This window comes from Pollachius pollachius (genome assembly GCF_949987615.1).
Source record: "Pollachius pollachius genome assembly, chromosome: 1".
In the NCBI taxonomy this organism is placed as follows: Eukaryota; Metazoa; Chordata; class Actinopteri; order Gadiformes; family Gadidae; genus Pollachius; species Pollachius pollachius.
The window spans coordinates 43406167-43431316 of record NC_136934.1 but is presented as its reverse complement, the minus strand read 5'-3'; the positions used below and the strand labels follow the sequence as shown (position 1 = coordinate 43431316).

The following is a 25150-nucleotide window of genomic DNA, read 5'->3' as shown; positions in this document are numbered from 1 at the left end:
GTCCAAATATATTTTAAATCCAGATGAAAGGTTGTTCTACATGGTTGGCTTGTTAATGCATCATTGTGTATTTATAAATCCAAATATTTTGGATTAAATGAATGCATTCTAACATAATGTTGTCTATATTGTCATAAATAAAAGTCCACGTTGGAGATTTCTGTAGCCAAGATAGATTTTGCAATATTCTTATGATTTTGATACTGTTGTGGTTTGGATTGAACCAATACATTTTTTGCATTATGTCATTTTAATGAAAGACATTTCCCTGTATTAAGTATTAATGTGCTACATGGATCTCCAATAATTAACTTCTAGTCGCTTGCTTGAGGACAGTTCTGAAATTGTGTTTGCTCTGCTAGATATTGAAATATCACTAAACAAACTGTTTGTGTGTGTGTGTGTGTGTGTGTGTGTGTGTGTGTGGAGGTTCTTTCAGGTCAAAGGACATTAGGCTGATGATGGGGCCCTGGCTGCTTGCTATGTCTTGCTTCATAAGTTCCTTTTGAACCAATGCGATGACTTTGCACTAAAGTTTAGGAAACTCATTTGTATTCTGCTCCATCTCTCGGGGTTAAATGCTTTTACAGCAGAGGCTGTCAGAGACCTAAACGATATCTGTCCTCTCCACTCCTCTCGTCCTCTCTCCTCTCCTCTCAGCATTACGATTTTATCTTCTCCCCTCCTCTGAACACTTCTTTTTTATCCTCCTCCGCTCAACACTCTGATTTTATCCTCTCCTCCTCTCTTCTCCTCTCCCCTCAACACTCAGATTGTATCTTCTCCTCCTCTCCTCTCCTCTCAATACTTGCATGTTATCTTCTCCTATTCTCCTATCCAGCTATTCCATTCTGGTCCGGCTATTCCATTCATTGGTGGCTCAGTCTGCAGACAAGCCTCCCTCTCTATCTGCATCATGGATGTGATAGACCCATTGATCGTCTCGGCACCCGTTTGCTCACCTTAACACACACACACACACACACATGCACACACACACACACACACACACGCACATACACACACACACATGTACATACACACACTCACAAAGTTGAATATTATAACCTGAAGACAAACACAATCTTGTATCGCATGATTAGCAATGGCCACTCTGGGCCACCCCCATCCAGACTGTAAGTCACCCCACCTTGTACGGTTAGCCACACCCCCTCGGTCAGTGCGCCCGGCTGACCGACCTATCCGTCTGTTTGTACTCCTGATGTGTTCATAGTCCCGATGACGGGAAGTGTAGAGTAAATACAGTGGGATCTGATAGTGTACTCTTTTCACTCCAGACCACTTGTAGTCCTACAAATCACGCATCAGATTTCTTTATTGAATATCAGGATTCACAGACAACTGACTTTGCACCACCCCAGTAGAAAATAAGACACACAACTGATTGTTTTGTTGGTTATATCGATGTCAGTGCGAATGAAGGAGTTTTAATTATATAATTATAAGGGCACAGGTTTTTAATACAGCGACCTGGGCTATTTTCAGGGCAGCATCAACACCTGTTTTAAGTACATTGAGGCCTTTAGTCTTAGCTCTCAGGGTCATGGTTCCTCCCTGGACATGGTCAGGGTCTTTGTTTTGCATGATTCGGCTCTTGGTCTTGGTTCTGCAGGGTCTTAATTCTGCATGATCCTAATCTTGGTTCTGCAGGGTCATGGCTCTGCATGGACCTGGTCACGGTCCTGGTCTTGGTTATGCATGGACCTGGTCTTGATTCTGCAGGCTCTTGGCTCTGCATATTCCTGGTCTCGGTCATGGCCCTGGTCCTGGTCTTGGCTCTGCATGGCCCTGGTCCTGGTCTTGGCTCTACTTGGCCCTGGTCACGGTCCTGGTCTTGGTTATGCATGGACCTGGTCTTGATTCTGCAGGCTCTTGGCTCTGCATATTCCTGGTCTCGGTCATGGTCCTGGTCCTGGTCTTGGCTCTGCATGGCCCTGGACCTGGTCTTGGCTCTACTTGGCCCTGGTCACGGTCCTGGTCTTGGCTCTGCATGGCCCTGGTCCTGGTCTTGGTTCTGCATGGCCCTGGTCCTGGTCTTGGTTCTGCGGGGTCTTGGCTCAGCATGGTCCTGGACTCGGTCCTGGTCCTGGTCCTGGACTCGGTCCTGGTCCTGGTCTTGGTTCTGCAGGGTCTTGGCTGTCCTCCAGAGAGCAGAGACCTCCACAATAGCTGTCGTCTCTCACAGCAACACCAGAGGAATGCTGATCCAACCACAGACAGACCCTCTGTGTGTCGGAGCTGAGCTACCGAAAACAACTAGGCACATGCAGTCGTGCCTGTCTGGCTACCCTGGCTGTCTGTTCGTCTGTCTGTCTGTCTGTCTGTCTGTCTGTCTGTCTGTCTGTCTGTCTGTCTGTCTGTCTGTCTGTCTGTTCCCTTGTCTCAGAGACGACGATGCTAGCGTCTCTTGTCCCGGACGATGACTTGCGTTTGGGTGAGCAGAGCTGAAGTCAGCCACTTCTCTCTGGATGTAAACTATGAACCATAAAACACAGGGAGCAGCTTGATGATCTATACATCATCACGGTTGATCGATCAAGGACAGCCACTCAGCCAGCGTCCTCAAAGGTTCTTCTGATGCTGACGCCTCCAAAGGCCCTTTAACATTGTTTGTCGTCTGGCTTGAGGCTTATAACAGAGGTACAATGGTGGTTATTCCCATGATGCACTGCTTTCATCAATGTCTATACCTGAATCCAATGACTTAAAATAATGTTCTTATTGAATATCTATTTGTACCATTTCCCTAACCTAATACCTAAACTTAACCACCTATAACAACATCCGTAAACTTAATAATCTGTATATAACCAACTCTAGCCTTATACCTACGTTTAACCATCTCTAACCTAAAGATTTCCATCACTGGCCTCATACCAAAACTTTACTACCTATAACCTAGCTAATTGTAATAATATGTAACTGATTTAACCTAACCAACTCTAACAGGGGAACCTAATAGCTCCGCCTAATAGCTGAACTAAACTATCTCTAACCTAATCCTATCCCTAAACCCATCGGCCTCCACGGTCTAGGTACTGCATCTCCGGTGGTCTAACGCTCTTTCAGTAGCAGGGCTCCTGTGGAGCCCAGGACGTTGGTCGTAAATATTCACACCCCAGCCTCTGGGTTTCCGCCAAGCTTTCATAGAGTTTGAATAATTTAAAGTGCAAAGCAAGACGTTCCCAATATAACTCTTTATCTACAAGAAGCTCTGAGTTCTGTTAAGGAGGAGGTTCTTAATGTGGTTATGGGGTCATTTTGCTCCTTAGAACACCCGCCTGTTTGTCGGTCTCTTCCCCGTCATCTCTCTACCTCTACCTCTCTACCTCTCTAGCTCTAACATCTGTCTCAGGTCTGTCTGGAAGCATCTGTCAGAGAATGGTTTGAGGGCTTCAGCATGGATAAAAGAGGACTCAAGACTGTTATCTAGTATACAACATCAGAGTGTGGAATTAGATTTGTCACGGTACATAATGTGGCTAAAGAGCTGCATAAACCATGATCCTGCAGAACAATGACTGATTGTCCTGGGTCTTGATCAGCTATCGGGCTGTTGTTCTGGAATTACAGCTTTGGCTTCGTTTAGCCTCCAAGCCCGTGGGTCTTAGGTTTAGTAGTACCCAGTACCTCTGGTTGTGTTTAGTAGTACCCAGTACCTCTGGTTGTATTCGGTAGAACCCAGTACCTCTGGTTCTCTCTGTCTCTACAGCCTCTGCTTCCTTTGGCTCTGAGTGGTGGAGCCCAGTGTTTACATGTTCTGTTGTTGCAAGTTCTCACATATGACTGTTTCTCCTCCAGAAACCCCACCTGCTCATCTCCTCTGTGTGTCTCTGCGAAACAGCGGTGCCTGTGTTTTGTTCGCCCAACACCTTTTAGCCGGTGGCAAACATGAGAGACTGCCTGTCACATACATGGAAAAAAGCTATGCATGACGAAGAGTAAAGCACACAGAAACTCGTGTGTCGTCATGTCGTCTCGGAGGAGCCACTCAAGGCCCCCAGCTGGAATGAAGATGGACCAGATCGGTCGAGTCGCAGCTGCACATCGACAACTCTCTGCTGATACCTTCATCTCACACCCCCCTCTCTCTCTCTCTCTTTCTCTGAACCAGCACCTGTAGTGAACCTCGTTCGCCCCGATCCCGAGGGAGAGAGCTGCCCCGCCAAGTCCGAGACCCCGTCCCGGAGACGAGGGCCGTCCTCCAAGATGGAGGCGCTCCGGCGCTCGGGGACCCCGACCCCCAAGGCTGACCTCACCTCCCCCGCCTCCCCCCTCCCCCGGTCCAAGAGAGGTGAGGGCTGCTCTCCACGTTCACCTGGTGGCTTGCTGCGGTCCGTTGGATAGGGCAGTATCACCCAGCCCGGGAAACGATCCGCAAGCTCATGTTTGTGTGCTCTGGCAGATGTGTCGGGGCCCCCTCCTGGTCAGGCTGCTTTCCAGCAGACCTGGGCCCCCGGGTTGGGCCAATCACAACAGTTTATCTTATATGGGGCAGATTTTATGTTGTACAGAGGAGTGCCTTTGAGGCATTTTCATAAACACAGAAGATGACTTATATGCATTCATGAATTACTCATTGGCATTGTTAGGCTTAATAATAGTAAATGGTGTATTTTTAACAATGAAACTTAAGTGAATGACATTAACCCGGCTATGGTTATTGATATATTGTTACTGGTTACACCACTATAGTTATAGTAATTAATTGTGGTTTAATTAGACTTTATTCGTTTTTTACTTTACAAATGTAAGAATCGGCCTGCACAATCTAAAATAATGATTAACAAAGGTTTTGTGAGTGTGAATAGTACCAGACCAGACCTGTTTGGCACAGCCCACATTTTCATAGATTTAGATAAATGCAGCATGTTCAGCATCACAGGTTACGTTAAAGTTTGAGCTACGTGCAAGCCAACCAGAAATATCTTCCGTCAAATTCACCCTCGATGTTTCGCTATAGAGACAGGACCAACTCCAATCAGCTAGCAGCATTGCTCATAGTCACCAGCGTGGGGCCGCTCATGATGGGTCCCTCCAACAGAGCTCGTTCCCCCTCTCCTCCTCTCCTTGTCCCCTCCGCTTTTCCTCTCCTTGTCTTTAGTCTGCTTTTAAAAATGTCCCTCACTTCCGCTGGTCCTCTGGGCTTCCTGTTTAGCTGGCCTTTCCGAAGACTTCATGCAAGACTAGCATGAGGTAATGCTATGAGCCCCTCCCTCTCCCCTTCCCCCCTCTCTGCTGGGGGGCATCAGAAAGGGGGGGGTGAGGGGAGGGTGGGTTGCATGGCATTACCTCATCTGAGAAAGTTTGCAAAGCATTGAATAGGTTCAGGGTTTCGCGAGATAAAGTTGTGAAAAGACCAGCCTTGTCTGGTTCATGTTACTGTCCATCACTTAGTTCATATAGTAAACAATCTATCATCAATCCCTTATTTATCATCCATACATCCATCTAGCCAGCCTTCCTTGTATCACCTGCACATGTTTATCTATGGGTGGGTACGATTGTGAGTCAGTTTCAGGGATGTATTGGCGTAAGACCACACGCACACACATGTACACAGGCACACACACACACTACACAGGCACGCACACACACACACACACACACACACACGCACACACACACACTCATGTGGTCCTCTGCATGTGAGGTTGCCAGGGCTCTCTAGGTAGCACTGTGTGGTGCACGTGAGGTGTATTAATATCAAAGTGGGTCAGGCTTCTGCTATGAGTGCGAGGGGGTGATGTCTCGCCTCAGTAGACATAATGATGACTCCCTGTCTCTTCTGAAACATATGCTACGTAGGGGATGGATGTTGGCAGAGAGAGAGATGGAGGAGGGAGGGAGAGAAGGGAGGATGTAGTGATGTAATGCTCTCTAGGAACTGAACACACACGCACGCACGCACCGGCATGACGTCTGCCACATCACTAACCAGCCCTCTCCGTCGATCTGTTGGGAAAATGATGATTGAAGATTGAAGATGGGTCTACAATGGCTGAAACTAGACAGATGGTCATTTGAACACGCTTACAGGGTTGGGAAAGGTTGGGTTCAGCCATGGGTAAGAGGTGGTTAGGTACAGGTATTGGATACAGGACAGATACATGCAGGTGTCATTACCACCAAAGCATCAAAATCGGTGGATTTGAATATTACTCCGACCTGTCTTGTATTTGCGTGTAGCGTATTTGTGTGTACGCCTGAATGAACCACCCAACTGCAGATCATATTCTGAGGAGCTTTTTCTGTTTTTTACTGATGTATTGTTTAGTATCAGAAACCCCACACACCTGCTACTCCAAGCCTCCCCCCCCCCCACACACACTTCTCTCTCTCCTCTTTTAACTGATCTCTACGTCTCTGCTCTCCCTCCCCTGTCTCTCTCTCCAGATTTAGTAAAGTCTGATGAAAGGCAGTCGCTTGCCAGAGCGCGCCGGGAGGAGAAGGCCAAATATCTGGGTGAGTCAGAATGAAGGGACAGCTCCGCCTGGTGGTGGCTCGTGGAACAGGAGGAATTATTTCTCATGTGTACTCTATACGCAGGAGAACATTATAGGATATATGTCACTCTTATCAAACGCACAAATGCTCAACTGCTCACAAATACAGCTACTACTTGTTATAGCTACTGTAAAGGGTGTTGGCTCAGCCTCTAACGCCCTCCGCTCCCATCAGCTCTGTAAGGCTACCTCACTCACTGTTTAACCTGCATGACGGACGGGCCGCAAAACTTTATTGAAAACGTCCATCTTACTTTGTTAGTTGCGAACGAGGGCTTCACACAGTTTTACACTTGACACGTTTTTCTTAAGATATCCAGGTGGTTATTCCCATAATGCATTAAAAAAATGCGTATTATGTGTAGTTAAGTTTAAAGCTACAATTCTAAAATTTAAGTATTGAATTAAAGATTACATTTTGGTTTGAGGTTCAAGTTTAAGTTTGGCTATTGGGTATACCGGGTCAAATCAATGCATCATGGGAATAATGCAACACATCATGTTGATCTACACTGTGACTGGCACTGACCTGCCTGCTACACGCTGGCATGCTTTGCATGATTGACAGCTGCTCTTGTCTCCCCCCTCCCCCTTGCAGAAGAGCTGGGCCAGATACAAGGTAAGCCATGCCCACCTGTGTGCTTGTGGTGTCGGTGGAGGTATTGATGAATCATCAATCAATGATCAGCTTATATTATTCAGACCAGTTACGGTTCATCCAATGCAATCATCTGATCATTCTGTTGTCCCATCTTCATGTCGTGTTCATGCATGTAGTGTAGTCATGTTATTCATGCGTTGTGTTGTGGTCTTACTGGTGATCTACATTGTATTATTACAGCAGCAATAACATTTATTTTAGTTAGTTATTTACCACTCTATAGATTACTATCTGTTCATCTTCTAACACTTGGAATGCATCGATACAATACCATAATAATGTTGATATTGAGGTTGAAATCCTCAGAGGGAGAGTTGATATGTCAATATATTACCCATGTGGACACACACATTAACGTTCCATACGTTAAAGTGTAGTACTACGTGTCAAGGTGGTACGGTGCATCCCTCATTATAATTAATGCTGATCCATGTAGCTTTAGGTTCTCGGCCTCTCAACAAGAATCCAAACCAAACGGTTAGGGGATGTGGCCATGAGGCCACTAGGGTCAGACTTAGTAGTGAGTGTTTGACACAGGATTAGGGGTTAGCACCACTGAACTCTGTGCTGAGGGGGTTTTTAAGACACGCCTTCAATGGCTTAGTAAATCGTGTTATGGTTAGGCACCACAGTAAAACCCAGACTGTGTTTATGTTATGAAGGTAAGGGTGATTAAGCTAAGTGTCACAGTAATGCTGTGGTCTTCCGAAAAGTCCAGTAATTGAATTTGTTTGTTTTTCCCTGCAGAGGAAATGGTAGAGGAGATGGAATACAGCTATTAAACACAAACATCCCCTTTGGATAAAAGCATCTGTTAGAGACTATATGTAATACAGCAGAAAGCAAACCGTTTGCTCACAAGTTTGGAACCTTTCACAAACAATTTCATATCGTTTTTTAAAGTAATGATTCATTGTTCTAAACAAAACCAGCAAGTTAAAGGTTGTTCCATTAGAGGTTAGAGGTGGAGCTTCTGGGGTTAGCGGTTAGAAGTGGAGGTTCTGGGTTAGAGGTTAGAGGTGGAGGTTCTGGGTTAGAGGTTAGAGGTGGAGGTTCTGGGTTAGAGGTTAGAGGTGGAGGTTCTGGGTTAGAGGTTAGATGTGGAGGATAGAGGTTAGAGGTGGAGGTTCTGGGTTAGAGGTTAGAGGTGGAGGTTCTGGGTTAGAGGCTAGATGTGGAGGTAGTGGGGTTAGAGGCTAGATGTGGAAGCTCCGGGGTTAGAGGTCCATAGGGGTAAAGTGTTATGAAGCGTGTACTTCCTGACCTGGTGCTCCTCTGGTGCCTCCCCAGCGGTGAAGCAGAGCCACTGGCAGGAGAAGGAGGAGCGGGCCCGCCAGCTGAGGGACCAGCAGCTGGAGGAGAGGAGGAGGAGGCTGGAGGAGCAGCGGCTCCTGGCAGAGAAGAGGCGCTGTGCGCTGGAGGAGAGGCAGCAGCTGAAGCTGGAGAAGAACAAGGTACTGTGACTGCATAGCTACGACCTGTGGTGTCCTAACTGGGTACTGTGGTGTCATAGCCAGGTACGGCCAAGTCATAGCTATGTACTGCGACCTCATAATAAGGTACTGCGATGACATAGCCAGGTACTGTGGTGTCGTAGCTGTCCACTGCAACATCCTTACTTGGTAGAGTGATGTTATAGCCAGGTACTACGATGTCATAACCAGGTAAAGTGATGTCCTAGCTATGTACTGCGATGTCATAATTAGGTACTGTGATGTCATAACGAGGTGTAGTGACGTCATAGTTACGTACTGCGATGTAAAACTAGGTACTGGTGTGCCATAACTAGGCACAGGGACGTCAGAACACAGATTGTGAGGTCACAACACAACACACGACTGTGGCGTCATAGCACTGACTCAGGGTTCAATAATTATTGACGTCATCGCAACGTTTTAGCGGTTGTTTCTGTGACCTGTGACGGGCTGAGCCATTTGAAGTAATGATGTCATAACACAAGAGCCTTTCTTATGAGATGGCTGTGGGGGATTTTAAACAACGGCATTATGACACGCTGCACGCTCTGTTGCTGCAGGAGCGCTACGAGGCGGCCGTCCAGCGCTCGGTGAAGAAGAGCTGGGCAGAGATCCGGCAGCAGAGATGGTCGTGGGCTGGAGGACTGGGCCAGAACCCGGGCCACAAGGACAGTGAGTGGAACCCACAGCACACGGCACCATGCCGGCCTCAGTAGTATATGTACCTACAGCCACAGCATAGAGGGGTCACACAGATTAGCTGTTGTACTAATGTCATAGAGCCTTCACATGTGTGTCATGCATGCATCATACTTGGGCGTTATGAGCACAATGGGATGAAGTCATGTGTGCGGCTTACATAAGTATGTCATGCGTAGGTCATACGTGATACATGCCCTGTCATTCTTAATAGATACACGTCACACACGCGTTGCATAACATCAGTACAGACGGATGCACTTCCACTCTCACACCCCAGTTTTCGAGGTTGCAGGTAGCTGCCTGTTTAAAATGATTAATCTGTGTGTTTTGTATTTAATACCTTCACCGTAACTCCCCTCTAGCAGCAGGGTTTTCGATTTGATTAAACCGCTCTTGGAAATGAATTTCTAAGGATATTCTTTTACAATTGGAGACATTTTTGCATTGGAGACATGTTTGTGTTTGCTGTACCAGCTGGAAGAAGGGCTGATCTATCAACCAGTCATTTGGGTGGACACTTCTACTTGTTATACCACTATAGGGACGGATTTTAAATGGCTTGTAATGTGAGTTTGCACGAGAGCCAGGAACTTGCACTTGATAGAGGGTCCTAGAGCTTAGCAGATCCAGGTATGAAAGTAGCTCTTTCAGAGACCATCAATGTTGCTGGCTCTGACATTCAACATTTTACTATTTATTACAACTTTTAAAGGTCTTGAACATCAGGGGCTGGTGAAGCAAGCAGTGGCTTTTATCCTTCTTAAATGATTGATACAGTATTATTATTGTACGATAATACAGTCAGTTTTAAATCTCTTTCAATGTTTCTCCCTGTTTGTTTGTAATAAATGATTTGGAATGGTATTTGCTTTTCGAAGGGGCTGAGTTTCCTTTAATTTCACAAAATAAAAAAAACACGCTTGAGCTCCCATGGATACCCTGGCAGTTAAAAGACAAGCTGTGTGTGTGCGCGTGTGTTTGGGTGTGCTTATATACATCATGTGTGAGTATTGTGTACCATCCCAGCGTGTGAGTGTGTTCATTCATCATGAGGGTCAATGTATGCGGGGGGGGGGGAAGGGTTAAGCCGTGACACTACAGGAAGTGTCCCGGTGTGACCCCGTGTGTGCGGCGCTCTCTCGGTTCCCCAGGCGGGTGCTCGGTGTCGGCAGTCAACCTGACCAATCACGCGGACTCTGTCCTCACCAAGCGTCTGTCCAAGTCCTCCGCCACCCTCTGGACCTCCCCCAACAGAAGTAAGACCGTGTCCTTGTGAGGAGACCCCATGTCGGCCGATCAACTGCCGGCACCTCTCCCTGTCAACCAATCACCCGCCCGCGCCTCCATCGCTTCCTGTGATTTATTGTTTCAGTTCCGTTGCGTTGATTCGCTCCCCTGGATGTTCCTACCTGCTCCTTGATCACCCAATCACGATCCTGCCTGATGTTTGATCAGCCAATCCACCTCCCTGTTTGATTTTTTGATCCTTCTCCAAACCTACCATCCCATCCGTCCCCCAATTTGGTTTACTGGGTTTCTGTTGTTGGTGTGGGGAATTTTATGTAACTTTTTTTTTGTGTCCTCCCCAAACTTGTATCATGATTTGAATGTTCCGTCTTATGGTTTATTTTATTTGTGTCGTTTTGGTGTTTTGGTGTTTGACATTTCATACCTGCTCTGGATCTGCCACTGGAATGGGCCCCTGATTCCATTTCCATTCCAACCACACAACTGTTCCTTGCATGACAGATACAGAGTGTTAAGATACTGTTGAAAGCTGAATGTTCTTGTAATTAAGTCATGTTTTTATGGTCTACCCCAACCAAACATAGAAAGAAAACTACACAACTGTCATGCTATGTTGGACTGAATCTCTCTGGTCAAGTGTTAGAAACATCTATTGTCTGGCCAGAGATATATTCTTCTCTCCTATTCTTTATTATCTTCTGTTTTTTACTTCCGGTGTCTTCTAAACAATCAGAATCAATGTGATGATTGGGTCATTTCAATCTGGTGTTTTTATCAACGATAGACAATGATAAACAGAGATCAAACTATCTTTAAAGCTGATATATGGTCAGTGGTATTCTACGAACAGAAGCTAACGATACCAATAGTCTGCCGGTCTAACGTGAGGCTGTTTGTCCTCTGCTGCAGACCGTAGTCTGGCGTTGAGTCCCTGGGAGAGCAGCGTGGTGGACCGCCTGATGACCCCGACCCTCGCCTTCCTTGCCCGCAGTCGCAGCGCCGCCAGCGTCCTGGCCAATGGGAAGGACTCGCGTGAGTCACCTGACCAACGCAGAAGAATAAATAAAACTAACATTCAGGGTTTTATTTTGGGAAACTTCAAACATGGACGACTTGAGGAAGAAACACTAATTTAAGGCTTTATTTTGGAGAACTACAAATTTGGATGACTTGAAGAATAAATACTACCTTCAGTCAAAATAACTACTAATACGTTCGACTTGAACCATTAATACTAACCTCACTAAACTACTACAACTACTACTAATCATAACCACTGCTAGCACCACCACAACTACTAACAACGAATACTTCTGCTAGTTACACATTCCTACAACTCATACTCCTGCAACTACGCTACGACGCTTGACTGACTCTGTCGTCCGTCTCCATCCTACCCAGAATCCCCTCTGTGTCCGCGCTCGGCGTCGGCCAGCCCGCTGGCACCCTGTTTCCACCGGCAGCTCCACCGGTGCTCCCAGCGGTGGGGCGTGACGGCCAGCTCACCGGACATCGCCGCGCGGAGACACAGCTCCACGCCGGTACGCGACACGGCCCGGGGCCACGCCCACTAAGTCCTACACAGATAGTGTAGGAATGGACCCGGGGCTAGTCTTTGGTGCAGCTCTCAGAACAACTGACCAAGAATCTATAATTGAAAGCCGAAAGGATGAATATATTAATTTAACTTTTTTTGAGCTGTGCAATTAATCGAATTTTGATACAGATTTCGACGATCAAAATGTGATCTCCAAACTAATATAATTGAGTTGAAAATATATGTTTTTTAGCAGCTGGATACATATTTGTACATTCATTTCTGTTTGAACATTTTCTATTTGAACATTTTGTGTCTTTTTTTATGGGAAAATTGAAAAGTTGACAGTTAAAAGGGTCTTTTTTGGAGAGAAATTCTGAATAAATCAATCATGTTTCTAAACTCAAAAATAATCTTTTGAATATTCATGATTTCAATATTGGCCAAATTAATCATGATTATAATTTTTCCATAATCTAGCAGCCATAATAGAACTGTAAATACGGTTGGTGTAATGTTTGCATTGTAATATGCATTATTCAAACGAAAGGCGGCAGGACAGTGTAGAGGTAGGAAAGGAAAACGTTCTATATTTTGTACTGCCGAATCATTTAGTGTCACTTAGATTTTGTATCACATGTTTTCTATTCAATGTTTTGTTCACTGAACAGAGCAATATTGACAGAAACTCCCTCTGAATGAACGCAGAGGTCTGAATGAGATTCCTCTGAACGATCTTTTTCTGATGAAGGCTGTGGGCTTGCTTCTCTTCCGCCAGATGGACAAAAACAAGAAGGAGAAGAGAGACAAGGAGCGAGAGAACGAGAAGGAGAAGAGAGACAAGGAACGAGAAAACGAGAAAGAGAAGAGCTCTCTGGCCAAAGAGAAGGTGGTGAAGAAGAGACAATCTATGCCCAGCATGCGGATCAGACCAGACCCCAGGTAGACCAAGTCTCTGTCTCACTCTCACCCACTTACCAACCCCCCCATAGCCCCCCAAGGGCTAAGACATAGGACAACTAAGTGACTGAATGACCCAACAAGGCCACTCTCCCGTTGATGGATCTCTCTTGTTCTTTCTTTCTGTCTCTCCGTGTCTCTCTCTCACGGACGTCTTCGTTCTTCCCTTCAGAGTGCTGTAAAGCATCCGCGATGCTCTCTGAGAGATGAGGTCATATAGTTGTGATTTTTTGTCAGCTGTGCGGTCATTTTCCCCTGGAGCAATGATGTCATTGCTTTATTACTTGTTGCATAACCAGCCATGTGCTGGGCTAAAGAGGCACGTTATGCCGTTGTGCTTATATTGGTGCATTGTGATTCCATAGCTGGCCTCAATTGGCCAAAACTTAAGCCAAATTAGTGCCAATTGGCTACAATCCTTAAACTTAACCTAACCTGAGTACAAGATACTGAGTGCACACTCCTGAAAAACCATGAATCTTCTTTTATTAATGTCAGCCTAAATGTTCACCTCTTCATCCAGCTGTTAATAAAGCTATATGTGTTGTTGTTTTCGGCAGCCCCAGTCCGTTGTCAAGACAACGCCCTGACTCCCCTGCCGGTACCCCCAAGGGGAGACCCTCCTCCCCCGCATCTGCCAGGACCTCCTCCCCCCGGCCCTCCTCCCCCAGGCCCTCCTCGCCCAGGCCCTCCTCCCCCAGACCCACCCCCGGTCGGGCCAGCGCCGGCCGGACCCCTCCCGGTCGAGCCTCCATCCCCGGCAGGACCAGCCCCTCCACCCCCAAGCACAGACCCAGGCGGGCCATGACCCCCGTACGCATCGAGCACCGCACCTCCTCCCCCTCCCCAGCGCCCCTGGGGCGGACCCGGGACCGGCGGCCCATCACCCCCGAACCAAGGAGGGGTGAGTGGACACTCTCACTCTCTGTCTACGTCTCTCCCTCTGTCTCACTCTCACTCTCTCACTCTCTGTCTACGTCTCTCCCTCTGTCTCACTCGCACTCTCTGTCTACGTCCCTCCCTCTGTCTCACTCGCACTCTCTGTCTACGTCCCTCCCTCTGTCTCACTCTCACTCTCTCACTCTCTGTCAACGTCACTCCCTCGGTCTCACTCTCACTCTCTGTCTACGTCTCTCCCTCTGTCTCACTCTCACTCTCTGTCTACGTCTCTCCCTCTGTCTCACTCTCACTCTCTCACTCTCTGTCTACGTCTCTCCCTCTGTCTCACTCGCACTCTCTGTCTACGTCTCTCCCTCTGTCTCACTCTCACTCTCTTACTCTCTGTCTACATCTCTCCCTCTGTCTCACTCTCTCACTCTCACTCTCTGTCTATGTCTCTCCCTCTGTCTCACTCTCACTCTCTCACTCTCTGCTTATGTCTTTCCCTCTGTCTCTGTCTTTCTCACCCTTTCTCTCTCTCCGTTTGTCATTCTCACTCTCATCTCTCTCCCTCTGTCTGTGTCTCTCTCTCTATTACTGTCTCTCTCTCCCTCTGTCTGTCTCTCTCTCTGTCTCCCATCACTGTCCCTCCCTCCTCCCTGCGTGACTAAAACTGTGTTCCTGTCTTTGTAAACAGGCTCCCCTGTCGTTCCCACCCTTACGGTTAGCCACGCCCCCACGGCCCAATCTAGTGCTCCAATCCCCAGCCCGGCCTCCCTGCACAGCCAATCAGCTGCGAGGTCGCCCGGGGGCGACATGGCGACGTCACCGGCCGGTAGGGCGACCGGGGGGACCACGGACCGCGAGGAGGCGGGGCGTCTGCTGACGGAGCGACGGCGTCAGGCCCGGGAGCGGAGGGAGAAGGAGGAGGAGGAGCGCCGGCAGCAGGAAGAAAGCGACAGGTCAGACCTCAACACACACACTGAATAATACACACATGCACACACACACACAGGCCACAAAGATGCACACATCCAACACATAAGACACACACGCGGGTGCTACACACAGACATACACGCGGGTGCCACACACACACACACACACACACACACACACACAAAAACACAACACATGCACACACAAACTGCAAGTAGTGTATTTATTTCCACTTTCTGTTCAATTCAATAAATAACAGTTTGAGTCCAAACTTTTATTTGATAGACATAAGAATAGTTGCATGATGGAACTGACATTAACTTAACATGGATATTACACGTATCTGACCTGACACTGCTCCTTCTTTTCCTCCTGCCAGGGTGCTGAATGAGGAGAGACTCGTCAGGGAGGAGGAGGAGAGGAAGAGGCGTGAGGAGGAGGCCAGGGTTGAGGCAGAGGAGCAGGGTAGGAGGGAGGAGACGCAGCGGCTGCAGGATGAGCAGGAGGCCCAGGAGAGAGCTAAGGTGGAGCAGGAGGAGCAGGAGCTCCTTCTTAGACAGGTAAACACGCCTTACACACAGCTCACCTGGACAGGTAAACACACCTTACACACAGCTCACCTGGACAGGTAAACACACCTTACACACAGCTCACCTGGACAGGTAAACACACCTTACACACAGCTTACCTGGACAAGTAAACACACCTTACACACAGCTCACCTGGACAGGTAAACACACCTTACACACAGCTTACCTGGACAGGTAAACACACCTTACACACAGCTCACCTGGACAGGTAAACACACCTTACACACAGCTCACCTGGACAGGTAAACACACCTTACACACAGCTCACCTGGACAGGTAAACACAGCTTACACACAGCTTACCTAGACAGGTAAACACACCTTACACACAGCTTACCTGGACAGGTAAACACACCTTACACACAGCTTACCTGGACAGGTAAACACATCTTGCACACAGCTCACCTCGACAGGTAAACCAACTTACCTTCATAGATAAACACACCTTACACAGCTCAACTGGACAGGTAAACCAACTTACCTGTATAGGTAAACACACATTACACAGCTCACATGGACAGGTAAACCTAACTTACTTGAGTAGGTAAATACATCTTACACGCAGCTCACCTGGACAGGTAAACCATTTTACCTGTGTAGGTAAACACACCTTATGCACAGCTCACCTGGACAGGTAAACCAACTTACCTGCATAGGTAAACACACCTTATACACAGTTTACATGGATAATTATGCCTAACTTACCTGTGTAGGTATTCACACCTTACACAGCTCACATGGACAGGTAAACCCTGCTTACCTGTATAGGTTAAGACAACTTGCTCATACCTCACCTGCACAGGTAAACTAAGCTTACCAAAAGAGCTTACTAACTTAACTGGAGAAGAACCCCTTTCACACTAAATGACTGGGATAACATTGCAGGCACCGTTACTGAGTAATACTATTCACACATGCAGCTATGTTCAGGACGATTCTGTCTTGTGTCTTTTAAAACATGATATAATAACGCTGGAATATGGACCAGGAGACCAGTAGATGGTGGTGATGCAACACTGAGAGTAGCTCCCTTATTTTGGAACATGTCCCGTTTCTAGAAATTATTAAACAAAAGGGCAGTTTAGCTTTCTTCTTTGCAAACAAAAGAAGCTGTGTTGATATTGTTATCGGACCACTCAAAAGCACTGGCTCATTAAGATCAACAGTCGTGGATTCAGATCCGTCCTCAGCAGAGTGTTGAGATCGGCTCGCTCGCTCTACACTCAGTGGGGCCAGCGGCCTCAAACCTCACGGACTGAGAGGAGCTCCCTTATTTTGGCACCTGTAAAGAAAAAAAGGGGTTTGTTTGCAAACATGAGAAGCTGTACGAATAACAATAATGTAATAATGATAACACGTTCGGATTACGCCATAAGCAGTGGTGTGTTAAAATAAACATTTGCTGATTTCATACACGTCCTCCGTGGAGTCTTGTGATTGGTTGGCTCGCTCTATGTGAAAGAGACTAACGTCAGATGACGTAACCCTTTGTGTGCCTCTACCGGCCATGTGACTGCTTTCATTCACAACACAGCTGTAAAGGCAGTGATCCGGAAATGTCACTACGTCATGAGCAGACAAATTGCTTGTGCAGATTTCCAGGAATATCCCTGTTCCCATTCACACATGACCCCGTACAGGAAATCATCAAGACCTTTGCAGGGAAAAACTGCATGCGTCAAAGGGGCCTAGGTAAATAGAGCTTACACACACCTCACCTATAGGTAAACAGACCTTACACACACCTCAACTGAACAGGTACCCCTAGCTTACTCCTATAGGTAAACACACTTCCACATACCCCTCCTGCACAGGTAAACCTAGCTTACCTGTATAGGCAAACAAAGCTAAGACAAACCTCAACTGCAAAGGCAAACCAAGCATACCTGGAGTTGAAAAACACTGTACCTGTTTACTTTCCATGAAGAACTGTAAACTAGGCACAACCCAGTGAGACAAGGCATGGGATGAGACCAGTCATGCAGGATCATGACAGCAGACGGCCTTATCATCATCTGTGTAACTGGTTGATGTTCGCATAGCTGAATTTGGACCCCATCTGGTGGACAGAGAGGGAATTGCAGCATGTGTTTGAATGTGGGTTGGCATAATAACAAGACTTTGGCCCGTAAATGCTGAAAATACACGTTTAAATATAGCCTGAGAAGTAACACTTTGGATAGAGTAAACAATAATTGCAGAACAGCCCCTCCCTCAATAAGAGGTCTTGTTACTTCAGTTTCTCCACAATAATGGTGTGTGTGTGTGTGTGTGTGTGTGTGTGTGTGTGTGTGTGTGTGTGTGTGTGTGTAGAAGGAGGAGGTGGAGGCAAAGGCAAGGGAGGAGGCGGAGAAGCAGCGCCTGGAGAGGGAGAAACACTTCCAGAAGGAGGAGCAGGAAAGACTGGAGCGGAAGAAGGTAGGAGCCTTCCTCATCTTTACTACACAACCTGTACTCTCCAACGCAACCTCAATGCTACACAACCTAGACACTGCAACACAACCTGAACACTACATCACAACCTCAAAACTACACAGCCTGTACACTACAACACAACCTGAACACTATAACACAACCTCAAAACTACACAGCCTAGACACTGCAACACAACATCAATACAACCACAGCAAAAGCCTGACAACACAACCTTAATGCAACTACAGCAAACCCTGACAACACATCCTCAGTACCTAAAGACAACTGTAAACCTGTGGTCCACCATAACAGAGTGTTCTTTGATGGTGTGAATCTTCGGTCCAATAAACTCCTCATCTATCTGTCTTTACGAGGGACAGCTGGATTCAGGACCAACAAGAGACTTCAGCGTTGCGTCCTTAAACACGCACACTATGCTATTTTTATTAATCTGGCCTTTCCCACATACTGGCTTACAAGCCCTCCCCCTCCCCTCCTCTCTGTTTTTCCTCTCAGTCCCAACTCTCTCATTATCAATTTCAAATAAACAATAATTGTTTGGCATGAAAGTAACTTGAACGATATGTCCAAAGCAACAACATTAAATAAACAGAAGCAATAAAAATCGCTCTCTCGCTCTCTCCTTCTTTCTTTCTTTGTTTCTTTCTCCGCCCCCCAATGGTCCACACATGCTAGATGATGCTGGATGCTAGGCCTGAAACAGCCAAGCGTTGAATTAATAACAGCTTTGGCTGTAAAACACTGATCAATACAGGAACAACTAGCACACACTGTCATACAATGTCCTAATATGAACTCTTTTTTGTTGAATCTATCATGAAACAAAAAAACAGACTAGGTAAATAAAATAAAAGGTACTAATAGCTGCTGGAATCATCATCATCATCATCATCTTCAAACCTTTATTTATATACTCACGAGACACAAGGAGCTGTTTGTTAGCGTGAGACCGGGGGGTTCCAGCGATTCAAGGCGGAGAATCCTGCTTCAGGCCGAAGCATGAGTCACGCTCTCTAATTGGAAACAGTCGTGCCAAGAGTCGTGCCGAGACCTTTAGTATTTAGCATTATCGTTATATTGAGGTGGAATCAACGTTCACAATGGTAGAAGATGAGGCCTACTATATCTGGTGTTAAAGTGATATTTTATATTTGGTCTTTACCTGATATTAGATGTTTCATAAAGTCCTTGTAAGTCTGCTGTGGTTTAAACAACCGTGCCTTTAAAAGAGGATGGTAGCTTGAAACACAGCACACAGTTCTGGTCTCTTCAGGCCTGTGCCTCAGGGTTCACTGAGAGCTGCCTGCCAGTTTGCTGATTCACATTATATCTTTTGCTTTTTGTTTTCTTCTGTTAGCGTCTGGAGGAGATCATGAAGAGAACACGCAAGACTGACCCGGTAAACACTCTCTCACGGTCCCAGCAAATTGTTTCTAAATATATATATTTTCAGAAGGAAAACCATCAGGATCCTCACATTATTAGATTACCATTCTTAAGAAAACCATTTAAGCCGTCAAGAAATATTTTTAATTGCGCCACAATTTCATATAACAAAGTTGACTTCGGTTTTGTTTTTAACCTTCGGAATTTCCTCTAACGGTGACCGCAGATCCGCCCGGATTAAAATTGTTGTGCGTCTTATTTCCCCAGAAGGAGAGCAAGCCCTTACTGAAGCCAGACGACCAGATGAAAGCAGTGGACAGCAACAAAGGTGAGAAACATATCCATTTGAAGAACATCTTCCTCTGGTCTGGCTCCGCATGCCCCTAGGGCTGCTGGGAAGTCTGTCTGTCCTGTGCCAGCTGGGACTAGACGTGTCTTTAGGCTTAACCGGTATGTGAGCCGCTGGGCTCTTTAGCACTGTTGAAACCAACAAAGCCACTGGATAAATAATAGGCCTGCTAGTGTTTGACATTCCAACAAAATGGTTGTGGGTGCGATCCCGCAAGTTTTCTTTCCAACCTGTAGTCGTCCTAGACACGTTGCCCCTAACCCCCCTAACTAGTCTTTAATGACACGGATTGGACAAAAGTTCACTAAAACTCAATTTAGTTGAAAGCGTATGCTAAATGACTAAATAGTAAACAGATCAAATGTAACTTTAAATGGATGAATGACATATTGTTTGCCCTGTGGACAAAGCGATACCACATGTGGTGGAGAGTCTGTGTCCTGTATTCTGTGTGCTGGGTCAGAATGTTCTCGAACACCATCTGAGTCCCATTCATTTTTATTTCACAACGTTCGATTCGTTCTTCACCTTATATCCACAGCAGCTGCTACTGCAAACACATCCTCAGGGCACGGTGCGTGCGTGTGCGTCGATATGAGAGCGTGTGTGTGTATGTGTGTGAGTGGGGAGAGAAGAAGTGTATACAAGAGTCATTGAGCTGCTCTATGAAGACGAGGTGGGTGTGTTCTGACTCCATCAAAGTCATGCTGGATCAGTAGTTTGATGAGGAGGAGGAGGAGGATGAAGATGTCAACCACAAGACTGAGTTGAGACCACATCCCTCCTCCTCATCTTCTTCCACCCAGCCCCCGCCTCGCACATGCTCAGTTTAGCCTGACTCATCTCTAGGGTGGTCCTGCATGTGTGTGTGTGTGTGTGTGTGTGTGTGTGTGTAACTGTGTGTGTAACTGTGTGTAATAGAACTGTGTTGCATCTGCGTTTTTACAGCGTGCGCTGACTATCAGCCCCGATCTGAGATTCTTCTGACCAATCACAAGACAGAGAATGGCCAGAATGGGCGGGACAGGTAAGACCTCCTTCCTGTTTTTCCTTAATACGACCAGCGATTTGAAACCAGATAGACTTAGTGGCTAACCATGATAGCTCAGGAAGCTAAGTAAAACGCTACCACTAATGAGCTAAACAGGACCGATAGCAGGAAGCTACTGCAAGCGAATCATCCCATATGTTTTACAACTGCTATACTAGCAGGCTAATCAGGCTGATGGCGTTTTAAGTCCACCATGGCGACTCTGTGTCTAACCCTGCTAGCTAATCAGGACTGATTAGCCTGAAATGCTCCTGCTAGTTAGCTTATCAGGATTGCTAACATACCCCTAATGCTATGGCTGGCAAGTTAATCAGTGTACTGCTACCCAAAGATAAGTCAACCGATAGCTAACCATAAGCATACTCAGGGTGCGATTTGTGAAAAAACCAGAGGGGGGGATAATTATGAGAAACATTTTAAAATGTTTCAAAATGAAGACGGACCCTGTATATTTTGGTTGTTAATTATTACGATGTAATGGTGAAAATACTTTGGGTGGGGGGGATAATTTTTATCCCCACCGAGGATAAAAATAATTCAGCAGAGGGTAGGACGTGTAAACCAGAGGGGGGGATAATCCCCACCATCCCCACCGGCAAATCGCACCCTGAGCATACTTCTAGCAAGCTAATCTAGACAGCTAACAGCACACGGGGTCATCCCTATGTTCCTCAGGTCCTATGTTCCCCGGGTGCAAAGGGTTAGGGTTAGGGTGAGGGTTAACCCTAAACCTAACCCTAACCATAACCAGTCTGAGGAGAGAAATTCTAACTAATCACAGGCGAATCAGCGGCGAAAAAGGCGGTACTTGCCCCTACCATCCTACGAAAAAAAGATTTGCTCACAGGGTCCTATGTTCCCCGGTCACATACAAAGCGGGGAACATAGGAGCCGGGGAACATAGGACCCGGGGAACATAGATACGCTCCCCAGCACACTAGTGAGCTTATCAGGGTTGCTTTCGAGCATTACCTACTCTATTTAGGGTATATGGGGAATTCAAAGTCTTCCGTACCATCTGTATTGGAGGTATCCGATGACAAACAGCTATGCCTCATGAGACATGATGTCGAAATAAGTGTGCATCAGTTTTAAGCTTCTTTTACACTACCAATGCAAGATGGTGACACCCTAAGGTGCTATATAGGTCATAAGTGGACCAAGTAAAACTGAGCCTTGGCATCTTACTCTGCTAGCTCCTCATGACTGATAGCATAACTGCTACAGAACCATGAATTGAACACCCTAATATCCCATCTGGGACTAAAAGTGCTATTTAATATTTTCTCATCTTAGCTTGCCAATGCTAGCAGGCCAGTGACTAACCATTACCATACTGCAACCGCTAAGAGGCATTCAAGCCTTTATGTGAGCTAGAATTTTCTGGATCTCTTCTCACCCTGGAAACACTCGCCACCAGGGTCTTTAAGTTCTCCAACGATAACAAACAGAAAATTCTGTTTGTTATCACTATTTCAGGGACGTATAAATTGCCTTGCTTTAATGTTAGACTAATGTTGAAGTTAAAAACGTTACTTTATTAATACAATTCACTGTCTGTGGCCCAATGGTTGGTGGCCCTTTTCAGATGTTTGGGATTATTGATTGTTATTGATTATGATATTATTTATTATAAGTGTGCTGTGTCTCTCTGCAGTGGGCCGGGTGGTGACATGGTGAATGGCCTGACAAACCGTCAGGAGAACGGTGTGTCCGCGAAGGAGGCTCCGCCCCTCTTTGAAGAGATCATCCAACTGACCAATCATGGCAATAGCACCAACGGGGGGCGGGACAAGCCTCAGAGTGATGCACTCGCAGAGCCAATCCTGGCCTTCGAGAGCGAGGAGCCGTTCATGAAGAAAGCTAGTCCGATGAAGCCCCAACATGTAGCAGGTAGGAGGGTGATACCTTTAGCAGGAGGGTGATACCTGTAGCAGGTAGGATGGTGATACCTTTAGCAGGAGGAGGGTGACACCTGTAGGAGGCAGGAGGGGGATACCTGTAGCAGGTGGGATAGTTACTCCTGTAGCAACTTCACCTGCACTAAAGTATGAATAGTTTAGTAGTTGACTGAAGAACTGAACTGAAGGTGCACTTGGTTGTGGGAGGGTTGGATGGTCTGGGTTGGAGGAGGGAGGCGGGGGGGGGGGGGGGTAATGCGAGGCTTGCCTGGTTATCTTTATCCTGGTGACAGCTTGAATTCTGTGGGTGCGGGGGGCCAGGGTTTTGGATCCAGGCCACATGCTGGCTGACTGACTGGCTGACTGTGGTGAATCTCAGCCAAAGTAAACAGGGTCTCGCACGTCTCCTGTCACCTGTTGCACTCTCTCTCTCTCCAGTCCCCACATAACACACCTGCCCCCGAGGGCCTTACATGGTAGCCAGAATCTATCCACTCAACGATGTACATCGTAAAAATTTGCAGACAAATAAGAATTGTCTGTGTGTTTGTGCGTGTGTTTTAGTGCCATTATGGTCATTCTCTCTACTCTAATGTAATCGAGGATGCCCAGAAAGTTAGTGTAGCCTGGCTAGCATAGCATGGCCTGTCTAGAATTGCCTGGCCAGCATGTGTTGATGTCAGTCAAGAGACTCTGTTGACATCCATCTCTCACTAACTTTTGCCACATCAATCTCCTGCATTCTGAAGGGCATTCACACGCACACACACATTCAACCATTCATACACACATATTCAGTGAAACTCACCGATACTCTCACACAAACACACACACATACAACCCCCCCCCCCACACACACACACACATACACACACACACACACACACAAACACACAGCTCCTAGCATCAGTTAGACTCCCTGCAGGTCCTTAGTGTCGGGTTAACGAGTCAGAATCCTAAACACCTGTTTTACAACCAGTTCAGAGGTTAAAGGTCACCAGGCTAAGAGCTCAACGTAGAACGACTCCAGGTCCCGGCACTCTGAGTGCTGGCGGGTTTTCACTCCCACCCTGGACTGATCCAGCCATTCACTGATTAGTAATCATCTAAACTCAATATTTATAGATATGTAAGTTCAGTATATGTGGTGTTGACGCTTAACACTGAGGTAGCCTAGGTTGTGAAATCTAGAAGTCAAGGCGCTGCTAAAGAGTATAGGGGTTAGTATTGTGGTTTCATGGACGCTATGACTCTGACCCCTTTATGTTCTGTGTTCCCCAGAGGTGCTGTAAGAGTTTTCCGGGCCCTCAAGACACCACGAAGCCTCCATACGGAGAGACTCATCTCAGGGGCCTCCGGGGGCCCAAACCATCCACTGACTGCTCTCCTTACCCCGGACCCAGACGGCAACACGAGACTCTCTGGAGGTCCTAGAACTGCGAGAGGAGACGCACGCCCTAAAGAACACAAGCTGCACCACCGCCTCGCCCCGCTGCTGTATAAAATGCACCGTTTGCTCCGATGCTAGCACTAAAGCTAGTGATAGCAAGCGCTGTCTTTAACCCTCTACTGTGCAGACCAAACTCTTCATCCGCTGCAAGCAGACATGTCACAACGCACTGGAGATAGGCGGGATTGTGTTTTTATGTTTTTAGTTATTTAACTCTCAAGAAAAGTTAACAGTGGGGGGTGCGTTTGTTTTGTGAATAATTTAAATGATGTAAAGTATGTGTTCGAAGGAGGAGTCTGTAGTGTGCGCTATGGTGTTTACTTTAACCTGATGGCCACCTTGTTATGGCATGTACGCTACTTTAGGCACTCGTAATTCTCCACGGATACATTCTCATGTGTACACGGCTTAACTTCGTAATCGGGACCTCAAAACGGGTCTGAAGATACATACTGTATGTAAATATATATTTTCACATTCAAGATGCTCAAATCGTGATGGATTGTACGTGGAGGCGGACGGCTGCAGACGCCACGGTTTCGGAGGCCCGGGAACAGCGTGTGGTTTTGGGAGATGCAAAAAAGGACAACTTCAGCCTCATTGTAGACGACCCTCACACTATCATCGTTATCAGGACTAAACAAACAGCATGTATATGTTCCTGTCACTGGCTTCCACCAACCTCCTGCTGTATGTACCCCTCAATTCAAGTGTGCGTCCATGCTGTGTGAACATTAAATGCAGGTGTGTGTGATCTGTGGATAAATTGTATTTTACTGTGCGTTAAAGGGACAGCAGGAACTGCCCGGTCTCATTAAAGACTCACCGTTCCTGCTACATATTGTTTGCTGTTGTTGATCTGTTTAGAAGGACAAGAGCTATAAGCATTTAGAACTGGGTTAAAGCCAGTCCTTATAGTACACATGCTAGGATTTGGTTCCACAGTTCTGTATGGAGATTGTTTCAAGATCCGTATGGCGTTTGTTCCAGAGTTTTGTAAACAGCTGGTTCCAGAGGTATGTACAGAACTGGTTCCAGAGGTCTAGTAGGAGCTGGTTCCA

General features: G+C 46.7%; 1 protein-coding gene across 5 annotated transcripts in view; it reads left to right on the top strand.

Moving 5' to 3' along the window:
* Positions 1-24865, top strand: part of map7d1a (MAP7 domain containing 1a) — a 33996-nt gene extending 9131 nt beyond the window's left edge. For 2 of the 5 annotated variants that reach the window (XM_079734755.1, XM_079734759.1), the window contains exons 2-19: positions 4136-4315; positions 6418-6486; positions 7126-7146; positions 8479-8642; positions 9224-9335; positions 10517-10621; positions 11523-11645; positions 12015-12154; positions 12929-13092; positions 13671-14014; positions 14687-14951; positions 15307-15487; positions 17830-17934; positions 19310-19351; positions 19606-19666; positions 20636-20714; positions 22396-22631; positions 23921-24865. In XM_079734755.1, the coding sequence (XP_079590881.1) occupies positions 4136-4315; positions 6418-6486; positions 7126-7146; positions 8479-8642; positions 9224-9335; positions 10517-10621; positions 11523-11645; positions 12015-12154; positions 12929-13092; positions 13671-14014; positions 14687-14951; positions 15307-15487; positions 17830-17934; positions 19310-19351; positions 19606-19666; positions 20636-20714; positions 22396-22631; positions 23921-23931 (2402 nt within the window). In that variant the 3' untranslated portion in view covers positions 23932-24865. The remainder of the gene's footprint in view (positions 1-4135; positions 4316-6417; positions 6487-7125; positions 7147-8478; positions 8643-9223; positions 9336-10516; positions 10622-11522; positions 11646-12014; positions 12155-12928; positions 13093-13670; positions 14015-14686; positions 14952-15306; positions 15488-17829; positions 17935-19309; positions 19352-19605; positions 19667-20635; positions 20715-22395; positions 22632-23920) is intronic. The other 3 variants (XM_079734756.1, XM_079734757.1, XM_079734758.1) reach the window with 3 other exon arrangements.
* The last annotated feature ends 285 nt before the right edge of the window (positions 24866-25150 follow it).